The following is a 13,910-nucleotide window of genomic DNA, read 5'->3' as shown; positions in this document are numbered from 1 at the left end:
ATAATATATATATACATATACATATATATATATATATATACATACATATATATATATATATATATATATATATATATACACACACACACACACACACACACACATATATATATATATATACATATATATATATATACATACATATATATATATACATACATATACATATACACATATACATATATATATATATATATACATACATACATATATATATATATATACATACATACATATACATATATATATACATATATATATATACATACATATACATATATATACATACATATATATATGTATATATATATATATATATACACACACACATACATACATACATATATATATATATATATATATATATATATATATATATATATATATATATATATACACACACACACATACATACATATATATATATATATATTTTTAAACATGTATTTCAACTATCTGAAAATCAAGAAATATTTCAGGATATTATTTCAATAGTGAAATTATTTCAAATGCCCATCCCTAGTGTGTGTTACCCTACCTCCAGCCTGCTGATGAAGATGGTAAGGCCAGTGTGTGACTGGAAGGCTGCCATGTCCAGATTGGTGATGAGGTCCACCACTCGGACCGCACGCGTCACAAACGTGATCTGGTCCTGCTCGTCCCCCAGGAACTTGATCACCTAAGGAAGAAGTAGGCAGTAGATAAGACTGTGTGCATACAAACAGTACGGGGCAGATTCCCAGACCCAGATTAAGCCCATTCTGGTTTTAGAAAACAATTCAGCTCCTCTACTTCTGCACTAAAAGGCGTGCTAAATGTGATCTTAATTGGGGTCCCTATGGCACATAAGAAGGACGGAAAAATGTAGGGCTGCTCAGCCTTTTTGCAGAGTGAGCCATTCAGAATGCTGGACCGGACATAGATTCGGTGCCAATCAACAGATCTTCAAAATGTCACACACCTGCACAGAATGTGTGCCCATCAAACATACTTGGTGAAACCAGGCCAGCTCAGCAGAATGATATGTATAGTTTGCTTGGTGAGTAAATTGCCCCCCCCCCCCCTCTTTTACACTGCTGCTACTGTTATTATCTATGCATTATCTAAACATATCACTTTAATAACTCTACCTACATGTGCATATTACCTCGACTAACTGGTGCCCCCACACATCGACTCTGTACCCCCTGTATATAGCCTCGCTATTGTTATTTTACTCCTGCTGTTTAATTATTTGTAACTTTTGGTTAAGGGCTTGTAAGTAAGCATTTCAATGTAAGGTTGTATTGGGCGCATATGTTGTATATGTGACAAATATATATTTTTACCTTGAGCAGGGCTTCCATCATCCCACAGGAGACCAGGGCCTCCCCCCCAGCATCGTAACTAGCCAGGTGGTAGAGGAAGGAGAACAGCGCCGTGGCAAACTGGTGCGGGTACGGCTCCATCAGAGGGTCTGAGGAGACAACCACAACAACAGGTTACAGAGGGGACTTGCTTCCACCTGAACAGTGAAGCCAAGAATAGGAGCAGGGTGAAACTCCCAAACACACGTCACCTAAATTGGCTAAGGATAGAATCCCACCCTACCTATGACCTTAATTCTACATCTCCTCTAGAACTGTATTGGCATCTCCTTTCAGAACGGTCTAGAAAAAACTAAAGTAGACATTTCACAGTATGTCTGTGACTCACCGATCATGGCCTGTATGCAGTTGCGCACCAGTACAGGCAGGAAGCCGTGGTAAGAGGCTGTGCCGGTGCAGTCGATGATGTTGGACAGCTTGGGTGTCCTCTCAAGGTGCACAATGGACGTTAAGGTGCGTAAAGACGCTGCCTTTATGTCCTGTTGAGAGACAGGAGGACTCTACATTCAGTGGGGTAAAGTATTTAGTCAGCCACCAATTGTGCAAGTTCTCCCACTTAAAAAGATGAGGCCTGTAATTTTCATCATAGGTACACTTCAACTATGACAGACAAAATGAGGGGGAAAAAAATCCAGAAAATCACATTGTAGGATTTTTAATGAATTTATTTGCAAATTATGGTGGAAAATAAGTATTTGGTCAATAACAAAAGTTTCTCAATACTTTGTTGTATACCCTTTGTTGGTAATGACAGAGGTCAAACGTTTTCTGTAAGTCTTCACAAGGTTTTCACACACTGTTGCTGGTATTTTGGCCCATTCCTCCATGCAGATCTCCTCTAGAGCAGTGATGTTTTGGGGCTGTTGCTGGGCAACACAGACTTTCAACTCCCTCCAAAGATTTTCTATGGGGTTGAGACCTGGAGACTGACTAGGCCACTCCAGGACCTTGAAATGCTTCTTACGAAGCCACTCCTTCGTTGCCCGGGCTGTGTGTTTGGAATCATTGTCATGCTGACAGACACAGCCAGGTTTCATCTTCAATGCCCTTGCTGATGGAAGGAGGTTTTCACTCAAAATCTCACGATACATGGCCCCATTCATTCTTTCCTTTACACGGATCAGTCGTCCTGGCCCCTTTGCAGAAAAACAGCCCCAAAGCATGATATTTCCACCCCCATGCTTCACAGTAGGTATGGTGTTCTTCGGATGCAACTCAGCATTCTTTGTCCTCCAAACACGACGAGTTGAGTTTTTACCAAAAAGTTATATTTTGGTTTCATCTGACCATATGACATTCTCCCAATCTTCGTCTGCATCATCCAATGCTCTCTAGCAAGCTTCAGACGGGCCTGGACATGTACTGGCTTAAGCAGGGGGACATGTCTGGCACTGCAGGATTTGAGACCCTGGCGGCGTAGTGTGTTACTGATGGTAGGCTTTGTTACTCTGGTCCCAGCTCTCTGCAGGTCATTCACTAGGTCCCCCCGTGTGGTTCTGGGATTTTTGCTCACCGTTCTTGTGATCATTTTGACCCCACGGGTGAGATCTTGCGTGGAGCCCCAGATCGAGGGAGATTATCAGTGGTCTTGTATGTCTTCCATTTCCTAATAATTGCTCCCACAGTTGATTTCTTCAAACCAAGCTGCTTACCTATTGCAGATTCAGTCTTCCCAGCCTGGTGCAGGTCTACAATTTTGTTTCTGGTGTCCTTTGACAGCTCTTTGGTCTTGGCCATAGTGGAGTTTGGAGTGTGACTGTTTGAGGTTGTGGACAGGTGTCTTTTATACTGATAACAAGTTCAAACAGGTGCCATTAATATAGGTAACGAGTGGAGGACAGAGGAGCCTCTAAAATAAGAAGTTACAGGTCTGTGAGAGCCAGAAATCTTGCTTGTTTGTAGGTGACCAAATACTTATTTTCCACCATAATTTGCTAATAAATTCATTAAAAATCCTACAATGTAATTTTTTTTATTTTTCCCCCTCAATTTGTCTGTCATAGTTGAAGTGTACCTATGATGAAAATTACAGGTCTCTCTCATCTGTCTAAGTGGGAGAACTTGCACAATTTGTGGCTGACTAAATACATTTATCCCCCACTGTATACCATTCAGGGCTCCCACTCAAATCACATTTACTCTGTTTTATGACTGGGGAAACTCTTCAGGGACGTATACAACGCCGAGACAATAGTGATGGTATTATAAAATTTCATTCAAAATCATTGGCCAAAAATGTACTACACATTATAGTACAACTATAAACATCATATTGTTAATTGTCAACATCACAATCTTCTATAAATTACATAAATACTGAACCAACAACATCGACCAGTCATGGGAACATCGTACACACGCGACATGATTGCAGTCACAATATCGGGCTCCAATTTCACACCTACTACGGTATTGTGACAGTAGTACAGCGGACACAAGGGGAGAGAGAGAAGGGGAGAGAGACAAAAAGGTGCATCTTACCACAAGCTGTTTGTCTGTAATCTGTAGCACGTCCACCAGCTCCTCTATCAAGCCGTTGTAGAGAATACTGTTGGCAGACTCCTGGAGTGCATTGGAGTACACTGGGGAAAACGAGACCGCCATAACAATTAAGTTAGCGAAGATATTTCAAAGGAATCATTGACATGAAATGCATGATGAAAAGTATTGGCTTCATTGATCCGCAGCTACAACACAGACACCAGCAAACATCAGGAACACTCAGACACGAGTACTGATGGGCCTATTTGGCACTGAACAAGGTGGTGGAAACTGTTGAATTATATTGAGCCGGTAACTCAATAACAGGACTGCAGATGAGAATTGGCCATGTAGCTCCAATCTGGTACATTGTACGTGATCCGGGTGAAATAAACACGCTTACCCAGGATAGAGATGGCGTGGAGCCTGGCCTGTACAGCTTGTAGTCTCTTCTTGTGGTTGGAGAAGCCGTGGGCCAGTCTGATGTGCGTGAACAGCAGGGTCTGCTTGTCTTTAGGGATGTTGTACATCACCGTCAGAGACTCCATGATCTCACTGGGACTCTCAGAGATCTGGAAACACCACAGGGAGGTTGGGTGAGCAGGACAAGATAGAAAATCAGAAATCCAAATTTTTGCTGGGGTAATAGGTCAGTTTCAATGATATGAATGTACAATAAATCTCAGAAAAGCAGGAATTCATAATCAGGAATAAACACATTCCTGGTGGACTTAGTCCCAAAACAATTAAAAGGGTACAATAGACTAGTCCTCGCAATCTTTGGTTAAATTCATTAAATGCTCTGAGAAAATAGACAATATTTGTCCCTTACCTTGTCGAGCTGTTCGATGTGAATGTAGTGTAGTGTGTTACTACTGGTCTGTTGCCGGGAGAGAAAGTTCACAAATGGTCAATCAATCCACTCATAACAAGACATAGCCTAACAAGACCAGGGACACACATTAGTTGCACACTAATATTTTTTTTCTGGTTAGGAAAGGTGTCCGTCTTTACCTTCCTCTCCACTTTGACCTCGAGGCCAGGTTCAGCATAGAACTCAAAGTGCAGTGTGGTGGCACTGGGAGGGTACTTCTGCTCAGAGTGATGCCAAGAGAGAGGAGAGGGGTGAGGTTGGGGGTAGGGATTACAAGTCAAAGAAAAATGTAATCACTACAAAGCAAATTAGCCAATTGTGTGGAGACAGCAAGCTTTTATAGATTGTGACAATGACAAAGTGTGACGCTCACCGTCATAGCCAGGTCCCTGCAGCACTCTGCCAGACCGAAGCCATTCTCTTTTCCTCCCCAGCTCTACACAGGGAACATCACAGACATCAGAACAGCAACTCATACAACTTTATAGTCTACATATCAAGGCAGGGCACATACATTGGTAGTTGGTTTTTAAATAGAACATAGGCTATGGCTGGCAACAGTAAAACTGAACGCAAACTAGAAAAGGCTAAGGCACTCCTTCAATCCAATTTAAAAAGCATTTAAAACACACATTGACAATGGCCTACCCACAACACCCATAGAGTACCATCAGCCCGTCGGGCTAAAAGAGATCCTAATAAACATGTTTGTTTAATTCTGACACCCGTACCTCAGCCAGATGTTGTAGGCGTGCCAGCAGAGGGGTCCTCTTGTCAGAGCCCAGTCTGGTGATGTAGTTGGAGCGTTTACTGAACACGTAGAGGAGGTTCAGCACAGACAGAACAACCTGCATGTCACATGATGCTAACAGGGTGGTCAAGTGCTGAGAGGGAGAGCGAGATCAAGAGCGAAAGAAAGAGCAAAAAAGAGCAAGGGGGGCGAGCGAGCGAGGGGGGGAGAAACAGAGAGTTAATAAGGTGAGAGGCTGATTGGCTCATTTCATCGTGGTTTGTGACAGGTGCATCACCCAGAGAGGATAATTTATTCACTTAACCTTTATTTACTGAGGATAAGTTATTGCAATGAGTCTTCTATATCATTTTCCAAAGGCACTAAAAGCAACATCTAGAGTAGACCCTCAAGCAAAAAAAAAAAAAAATGTCACTCTTAGGCAGGGGGATCCCAACAGAGCTAGGCAGGGAGGTCTACTTTACCCATTCAGTGGGAGGGGAAACAGTGCGTAGTCAAGGGAGGTAGCCCTAAACTATCTGAACTTGTCAAATAAGAAGTTGTCTACAGTTTACATTTCAGCATGCCCTACTGAACATGACCCTGGTCGTGTTAACTGGAGAGTGGTCCTACCTCTATGGAGCTGTAGAGGTGCCTGGAGAAGCTGTACTCAATGAGCAGGGCTGTGAAGTTGAGCACGGCCAGCAGTAAGGCTTTGAGCTGCCCGTTGTCCGGCCGGTCACAGACCAGCAACCACGACATGTTCTCCACCGTCTGGCCCGCATCACACAGGATCCCATCAAAACGGTCCAGCAGGTCAACCCAATGGTAAAGCTCACACTGAAGGGTTGGGAAGACAAGAGAGGCCGTTAAGGACTTTGGGGGTCACTTTAGATAGAGGCCACGTTCTGCTGATAGAGCGTTAAACACCAAGGCCACGTTCCGCAGACAAATGTTGTGGAACGCTGCTGATAGAATTGTTATGAATATAGTGGACATGATTCCTTATTTTACATTAGAGGAAATGTTGTACTACATCATATATTCACATTGGAAAATCACAATATTGTGCCCTGCTGTGCGCAGCCCAGGTGAATAATAGGTCCCTGGTGACCCCAAAATCTGGGAAATGTCGGTTAACCTTTTTGGGATACGGGGCAGCATTTTCACTTTTGGATGAATAGCTTGCCCAGAGTGAACTGCCTCCTACTCTGTCCCAGATGCTAATATATGCATATTATTATTAGTATTGGATCGAAAACACTCAAGTTTATAAAACTGTTTGAATGATGTCTGTGAGTATAACATAACTCATATGGCAGGCAAAAACCTGAGAGAAATCCAACCAGGAAGTGGGACATCTAAGGTTTGTAATTTTTCAAAGCTTGGCCTACCGAATACACATTGAGATATGGATAAAGTTGCACTTCCTACGGCTTCCACTAGATGTCAACCGTCTTTAGAAACTTGAATGAGGATTCTACTATAAAGGATGGGCTCATGAGACCTCTGAGTCAGTGGTCTGGCAGAGTGCCTTGGTCTCATGACGCGCGCTCCCGACAGAGTTACCTCTCGTTCCAGTGCTTTTCTGAAGACAAAGGAATTCTCTGGTTGGAATATTATTGACGTTTTATGTTAAAAACATCCTAAAGATTGATTTCATACATTGTTTGACATGTTTCTAAAGGAATGTAATGGAACTTTTCGAGTTTTTGTCTGGATGAAGTGCCTGCGCCTCATGAAGATGGATTACTGGGCTGAACACGCTAACAACAAGTGGCTATTTGGACATCAATGACGGACTTCATGGAACAAATCAGTCATTTATTGTCGACCTGGGATTCCTGGGAGTGCCTTCTGATGAAGATCATCAAAGATAAGTGAATATTTATGGTGTTGTTTCTAACTTTGTTGACTCCAAAATGGCGGATATTCCTCTGGTTGTTTTGGGTTCTGAGTGCCATTCTCAGATTATGCTTTTTCCGTAAAAATAAATAAATAAATAAATGACACAGCGGTTGCATTAAGGAGAAGTCTCTTTAATTCTGTGAATAACAGTTGTATATTTAATCAATTTTTATTATGAGTATTTCTGCAAAATCACTGAATGTTTTGGAACCAAAACATTACTGCACGTAAGGCGCCAATGTAAACTGAGATTTTTGGATATAAATATCCACATTATGGAACAAAACATACATGTATTGTGTAACATGATGTCCTATGAGTTTCATCTGATGAAGATCATCAAAGGTTATCTTTGGCTGGAAAAATGGCTGTGTTTTCGACTTGGCTATGACCTAACATAATCATATGTGGTGCTTCCGCTGTAAAGCATTTTTTATTTTATTTATTTATTTATTATTTTTTTTAAAATTTTAAATCGGACACGATGGGTAGATTAACAAGATATTTATCTTTGCCTCTATGATAATGTCATCTAATACAAAGATAATGAACGTCACCCAGAGGACATTAAATAATTGACTAAGTTTCTCTTCCTCCCACAGATATTTCCCTCCTGCTCACCTTGCCAATATTCCAGGTCTTGATGTGCTGCAGCTCCAGCAGTAGTTGCTCGTCGCTGCATCCCTTGAGCTTCTCTATGAGCGTCCTGCAGTCCGCAGGCTGTGAGAAAGGGAGAGAGAAGGTTGGAGGGTGGTAGAGAGAGTGCGCGAGAGAGGGGGGATTAGAGAGTGGTGTAGGGAGGGGGCGGATAGTGGAGGGAAGATTGGAGGGTGGTGGGGGAGAGAGAGCGAAAAAGGCGAGAAGGCTGTTCAGGACATGTACAGTGGGGGGGTCAAAGAGGAATTACAGACAGTCAGAGCCAACATTATTACGCATACTCACAGCTTCTGTTGGGGTTTTCTTTAACTTGCTTCTGTCGACCTTCATTGTCGCTAGTTTCTATCTGATGCTCCTGTTGGGAACAGTAGGATAGATTAGCATGCAGCCTGTAAGGAAACAATGAATGTGTATGTATGGAATCTGCTGCTTGCTACTACATGTCGCACAGTTAGGCTACATCAAGTACAGTAACAAAATTAGCAGGGACATAGTTTGCATGCTGGATTTTAGACTGAAATGGAACTTGTGAATTATATTCAAATATATGCAATGTGTGTTCAAGAGAAATGTAAAAGTCACACTTACAGTAAGTAATTTGGCAATACCCACTTAACATCATGTTTCATTCACAATTCCTGAAATTAGAAAATAGTCATTAACATTACGTAAACATGAAGTGAGAATAGTTTCAAACACTTGTCAAAATGTGTTAGTTATGGTTAGACAATAAGAAATCATTCCTCCGATGAAAAAGGGTCTCTCGTCCAACACAATTCAAAAAAAGAATAGCCACAGAGGGACTAACTAGACAAAATCAATTTGCTCAGTGGTGCAGACTCCAATCGGGTAGCCTATACCCAATTAGGTAACAGTCCGAATACAGCTTTGACAAAGAAAGCTAAATGTGGGTTCAAACGTATAGGCCAAAAAGGTGAGGTGACAGTTACCCAAGCAGATCCAATCAATAGAATATTGAGGAAAATTGTATATGTCACTGAGCAACATATCAAACAGGAGTCATTTTCACACTCTCTCTAAGGGTGTTTGTTGGTCCCTTTCAGCAAATTTCTGTTAACTCAGTAAGGTTCGCTTACATTTTTTGTGCAGTGTGAACACTCCAAAAGGAACGCCGACCCCTCAAAAGAGCACCAGGAGCGAACCTAGACCATCTCGAGAGGTGGTCATAGTTCGGTTCGCTTGAAGTCTAGGGTCCGGTTCCCTTTTTAGGGCAAATGTGAAGACAAAGCTCCCCAGGTTTGCTTGTTATTATTCCCAGACCACATACTAGACTACTGCAACACTATTTCCCTTACCATATCCCCTCATATTTGTGCCACAAAAGAGAGAAGATGAGATGCAGGTTTGCAGAAGAAAACAACTTTTGGGATATTGATTAGCTATTGTCATGCATGCACAAACATTTCTAAACGTGTAGAGTTCTTGGTTCAGATTTCATTTAAATACGTGAGCTATAGGCTAAGAGCTTCATAAGCCTTTTTATTCCATTGTGGGGTTTGAATGGTGTGAGAAGAAAACATATTTGGTGTGAATAATAAACATAAGGTACAAAATCAATACTAGCTCTTAAAAGGGGCTGTAGCCTAAATTGGGTGTACAATTTTCAATTAAAGCATTATTTAATCTGAAGTTACTCTGCCATTTATTATTTTACATGTTAATATTATCTTCTGATTACAATGTCATCTCATTCTTTAAATGCAATCTATTCGTTTCCAAAATGTAAGTAGGTACATCTAGTTGTCCGATAACACGTTCTGATGGAATGGCTTGTCCTGCACTTTCTAAAAATGCAATCTGGGTTGAGTTTATCTTGGAAAAAGATCTTGGTTCCTTTCAAAACTTAGCAATGTGAATGCAAAGGACTTGGACCACAAAATAGGTGAAGTGTACTGGCAAAAGAGTTGAGACCCATTCAAAGACAAGGGCTGTGTGAATACAAATAATTTAGTTCTTTTTTTAACCTCCGGAGTTCACCTTGAGGACTGAGATTGATTATTTTAAAAGAGGACTGTGTGAAAACGCGAGTGAAGCGAACCAAACCGTTTAGGGTGTTATCAGAGCACAACAAACCCCAGACAATCAGAAAGACTATGGCTGTCTGCTACTGTGCAATTGAATGGATTTCAGGGGCCTTATGCAGCTGGTTCAAAACATTTGAAAACTTTACTGATAATGCTGTTACATTCTTTTGATGAACAAGAGTGTATTAGCTATATTAATTTACATTACAATATAACTACATAGCTGAAAGATTCCAACACAGAACGAGTCAAAAATATGTTCCAGTTTAATGTACTAAACCTGTCAGGGAAAGTGTTTCAAAAGCATGAAAATGTTTGCATTGAAATGGTAGCTAATGAATGTCCACCATGCTAAGGGTCAGACTCAACGTAACAAAATTAGCTAGCAATCTAGAATCTAGCCGAACATCAGACAAACATGATTGCTATTCCAAACAAAATTGACGATAGCAAATAAACATACAAAGTAAAACAGTGGAATCAACCGAATGCTAGTGAGGCAACTGTTAGCTAGCTAACGTTACTGCGGTAAGGAAATAACATAACGTTAACTACTTGGTGTATAGTAACGTTAGCAATTTAGTTAGCTGACGTTTGTTGACTAGCTAAAAAACCGGGAGTTCCCTAGCTAACGCGGCTAATGAGAAGAACACACAATTTCGCTGACAAGTTAGGTACTTAGCTAAACTTTAGTCCTACATATGTATTTCATACCTCATCGAAAGAAAACAAGTAAATTCTCGGTAAACCAAAATGTCCGGTTGGGAGGTTCGCTAGCAGCTAGTTAGCCACTTGGCCCAAGCACCTAATTTTAGCCAGCTAACTGTCCGACAGGGATAACTGGCTAACGTTAGCTAGCTAGTTCAACCAATATAGCTTTTTATGATGTCAAAACAAAACAGTCAATGATTAGAGGCAATATAAAACAACAATAGACGTATCTTACGAAGTGCGTGGTAAACTTACAAACTAAAATAGCTATACGTTGGCTAGCCTGGTAAAGACAAGAGATTCAACCACCACTACCGCGAGTATTTTCCCCATTCCTCAAACGGTTGAACACGCTGTTGTCAAATCTAGTGCCCAGCTGCAGGCCTCACCAGAAGCCCTTACTCTCCTCCCCTGCATCCTTACCAATTCGCAAATGTACACATTCCGTAAACACAACACGCTAGCTGGCAACAGTCAGACCCGACCAGCCGCGAAGTAATCTGTTTTATTCAAAGATTAATGCGAGCATTATAGTCGACTATACCTCGTCCAATATGCGTGAGGCGTATAAAAAGATGCTCGCACTTTACCGCACACGCGCTGGCTAGCCTCTTGGTTAGCTAGCCGAAACGTATATCTCGCTGAATCATTCCCCCATACGGGCCTAACGTGACAGAGCGAGTTCGTGGTGTATTTCAGAGTTTTCGTTGGGCAAATTTACGTAGCTACCTGTGATAGAAGAGGGGCGTTCATTTCTCCCTCCCGCTGAAATATGTTCATATTTCTGTGTAAAAGTCGGCTGTATTTTGATTAAATTGTATCGTCACTACAGAAACGGTCAATATTCGAAACCTGTGTGTAACTCAGTATAAATATGTCATGGGGTGGAGATTATTATTTTTAATAGATCCATTTAGATTTTCCAGAGGAAGTTACTGTCATGCACCTTTTATCTAGCTCCTATCAGCAAGTGGAAGATCTCAACAACCAAAATGTCCAATTATTATCAAGTCACCATTCGTTCATCCTATCATACATCCACCCTTTAACTACTAGTACTAGGGTAATGTTAGCTTCTGAATAAGCTGAAGCTACAAAACATCAGCAGGTGAGCAAACTTACTTTTGGCATTTTGACAGGAAATACCATCTGTATGTATACATCTACAATTTAGTAACATTTATTAGATTAATACAATGAACTATTTTTTCTCTCTTCTATTTACCTATGCAATTACATCATTAGAACCCATCTCAGAAACCCTGCAGCAAAAAGGATAACCACATTATTTGACGGGAGGATTTCAGAAGACAAACGTTGGTCTCTAGAACAGTGTTCCACATAGACATCAATCAGACAACATTGCTTTTCAATGTCTTTCTGACACCCAAACCAAAAGGCTTTTAGTTACAATCCATAGTCAAATGAAACATGTAAGAATATGAATGCTCTCAAGGGACACTAATTCTTAGTGTTAAATAAATATGATAATAATACAATTATAACAATCGTCAGAAGAGTTTAATAATAATTGTAAATGGTAGTAGTTCACAATACTACTACTAATTTGTAAATACCAGAAACTGCTTCGGTTCACTAGCTCCATTTCCTCCTCCTCAGCATAGTTTTGTGTGGTCTCCTAAAACAATCTGAAAGCATAAAAACAAGCACATCTAAAATGGAGGATTGGACAGCTGGGGTCCTGGGGGGGACATTCCAAACCTATAGATGAACAAACAAGAACTAAGATTGAATGGTAGGCCTATTGATTCAATGAGGATGAATGGTATGAGATTACATTCATAGGTTGCAAATGGAATATTGGGCAGATTGTGAAATTGGATTAATATAAATCTAAAGTCTCATGAGAAAAAAAACTGGGCATATTAATAAAACATGGACAATTCAAAATGATACTGATTAGTAACACAATGTCAACAATACATAATTTTACTTCACAATGAGAAGATTTGGCCTAAATCAATGAACTCCTCGTAATAAATTCGCGTGGGCTCGCTGTTCCGCTCATGAAACAAACGACCTCTCGCGCACAGTCAAAGGACCTGCCAATCAAAGTACCGGCAAGTCATGTCCAGAACTAGCAGCTGGTCTCTTTTTCACATGGGTGTGTGTTTCTTGGTAAACTTTCATCCGCAATCTCGACGAGCTCAATGTCATTTTCAAAGCAAAGGGAATCTGCCTCTTTGCAAATGCCTTTACCCCAAACAGCAGAAAATTCAGGAAACATGTAGCTAGCTTTTCACAGAACGCAAGCTGCAGCAGGGTGTGTGTATGTGTGCCGGTATGCGTTTCGCGCGTGCACAGCGCACCACAATGCTCTTTCAGTCCGTGGTTAAATTAAAAATGGCGGTTCACACAGCAGAATGTCCGTACTTTATCCTAAAACGACGCGCAATTCAGACCCCTGCTTAGCACTATCAAATACATCAACACTATCACTAAACTCCTCATTTAAACAATTCATCATGCTTTTGCTCAATGTTAACGCAGATGTGCATAGAGTTGCTTACCGAGATGCGTGTACATTTCATTTCTCCATCTTGCACTAGCGTCCAGCGAGCTGGGTGGATTTGAATCTCGCGATAACGGTGCTTCCTATGTCAGCCTTCTGGCGAGTCACTCCCCGTGCCCGTCAAATGAAGCTGCTGGAAAATATTATTTTGATTTTTTTTGAATGGACATTTCAGTATGCAAACATTGAACGGGATCAAGCAAGCAGAGATAGAAACCCCTAATTTTCTTGTCTCTTCCTTCTTTCAATACAAACACTACAAAATGATCTATCTATGCATGTTCAGTGCATTCCACATACTACTGTATGTGGGAGATTACTCTGATGGTCATAGCTGATGTAGTATATCAAACTATTGAATAATCTTGAATAGCTCTTTGGAATAGAATATATACTTGAACAGTTACTTTATTGCCCATCTTGACTCACACACTTTGAGGCAGTCACAAAGCAGCACCTCTGGATGCAGAGCAGTTTAGGGATTAAGAGCCTTGCTCAAGGGCACAATGGCAGGGATGTGTACCTTGGGAGTGCTGATATACGATCAGTTTTGCATTTTAGATAATGAATAAGATTATATAGACAGGGGGACCTAAATAAACAA

The 13,910-nt window shown here is 40.9% G+C and overlaps 1 protein-coding gene across 23 annotated transcripts in view; it reads right to left on the bottom strand.

Moving 5' to 3' along the window:
* huwe1 (HECT, UBA and WWE domain containing E3 ubiquitin protein ligase 1) overlaps nt 1-13,392 on the bottom strand; it is a 76,634-nt gene extending 63,242 nt beyond the window's left edge. For 11 of the 23 annotated variants that reach the window (XM_036946835.1, XM_036946856.1, XM_036946848.1 and 8 more), the window contains exons 1-15: nt 13,305-13,392; nt 12,351-12,422; nt 8,606-8,655; nt 8,303-8,372; nt 7,982-8,080; nt 6,086-6,292; nt 5,454-5,606; nt 5,096-5,158; nt 4,863-4,940; nt 4,681-4,728; nt 4,252-4,420; nt 3,849-3,949; nt 1,696-1,846; nt 1,329-1,456; nt 539-679 (exon numbers count right to left, since the gene is read on the bottom strand). In XM_036946835.1, the coding sequence (XP_036802730.1) occupies nt 539-679; nt 1,329-1,456; nt 1,696-1,846; nt 3,849-3,949; nt 4,252-4,420; nt 4,681-4,728; nt 4,863-4,940; nt 5,096-5,158; nt 5,454-5,606; nt 6,086-6,292; nt 7,982-8,080; nt 8,303-8,347 (1,383 nt within the window). In that variant the 5' untranslated portion in view covers nt 8,348-8,372; nt 8,606-8,655; nt 12,351-12,422; nt 13,305-13,392. Of the gene's footprint in view, nt 1-538; nt 680-1,328; nt 1,457-1,695; nt 1,847-3,848; nt 3,950-4,251; nt 4,421-4,680; nt 4,729-4,862; nt 4,941-5,095; nt 5,159-5,453; nt 5,607-6,085; nt 6,293-7,981; nt 8,081-8,302; nt 8,373-8,605; nt 8,656-9,114; nt 9,670-11,028; nt 11,127-11,196; nt 11,451-12,350; nt 12,423-13,304 lie in introns of those variants that run through there. The other 12 variants (XM_036946842.1, XM_036946854.1, XM_036946841.1 and 9 more) reach the window with 6 other exon arrangements.
* Nucleotides 13,393-13,910: the final 518 nt, after the last annotated feature.

Source organism: Oncorhynchus mykiss, chromosome 16, assembly GCF_013265735.2.
Source record: "Oncorhynchus mykiss isolate Arlee chromosome 16, USDA_OmykA_1.1, whole genome shotgun sequence".
NCBI classification, from domain to species: Eukaryota; Metazoa; Chordata; class Actinopteri; order Salmoniformes; family Salmonidae; genus Oncorhynchus; species Oncorhynchus mykiss.
This window is presented reverse-complemented; position numbering and strand designations above follow the sequence as displayed.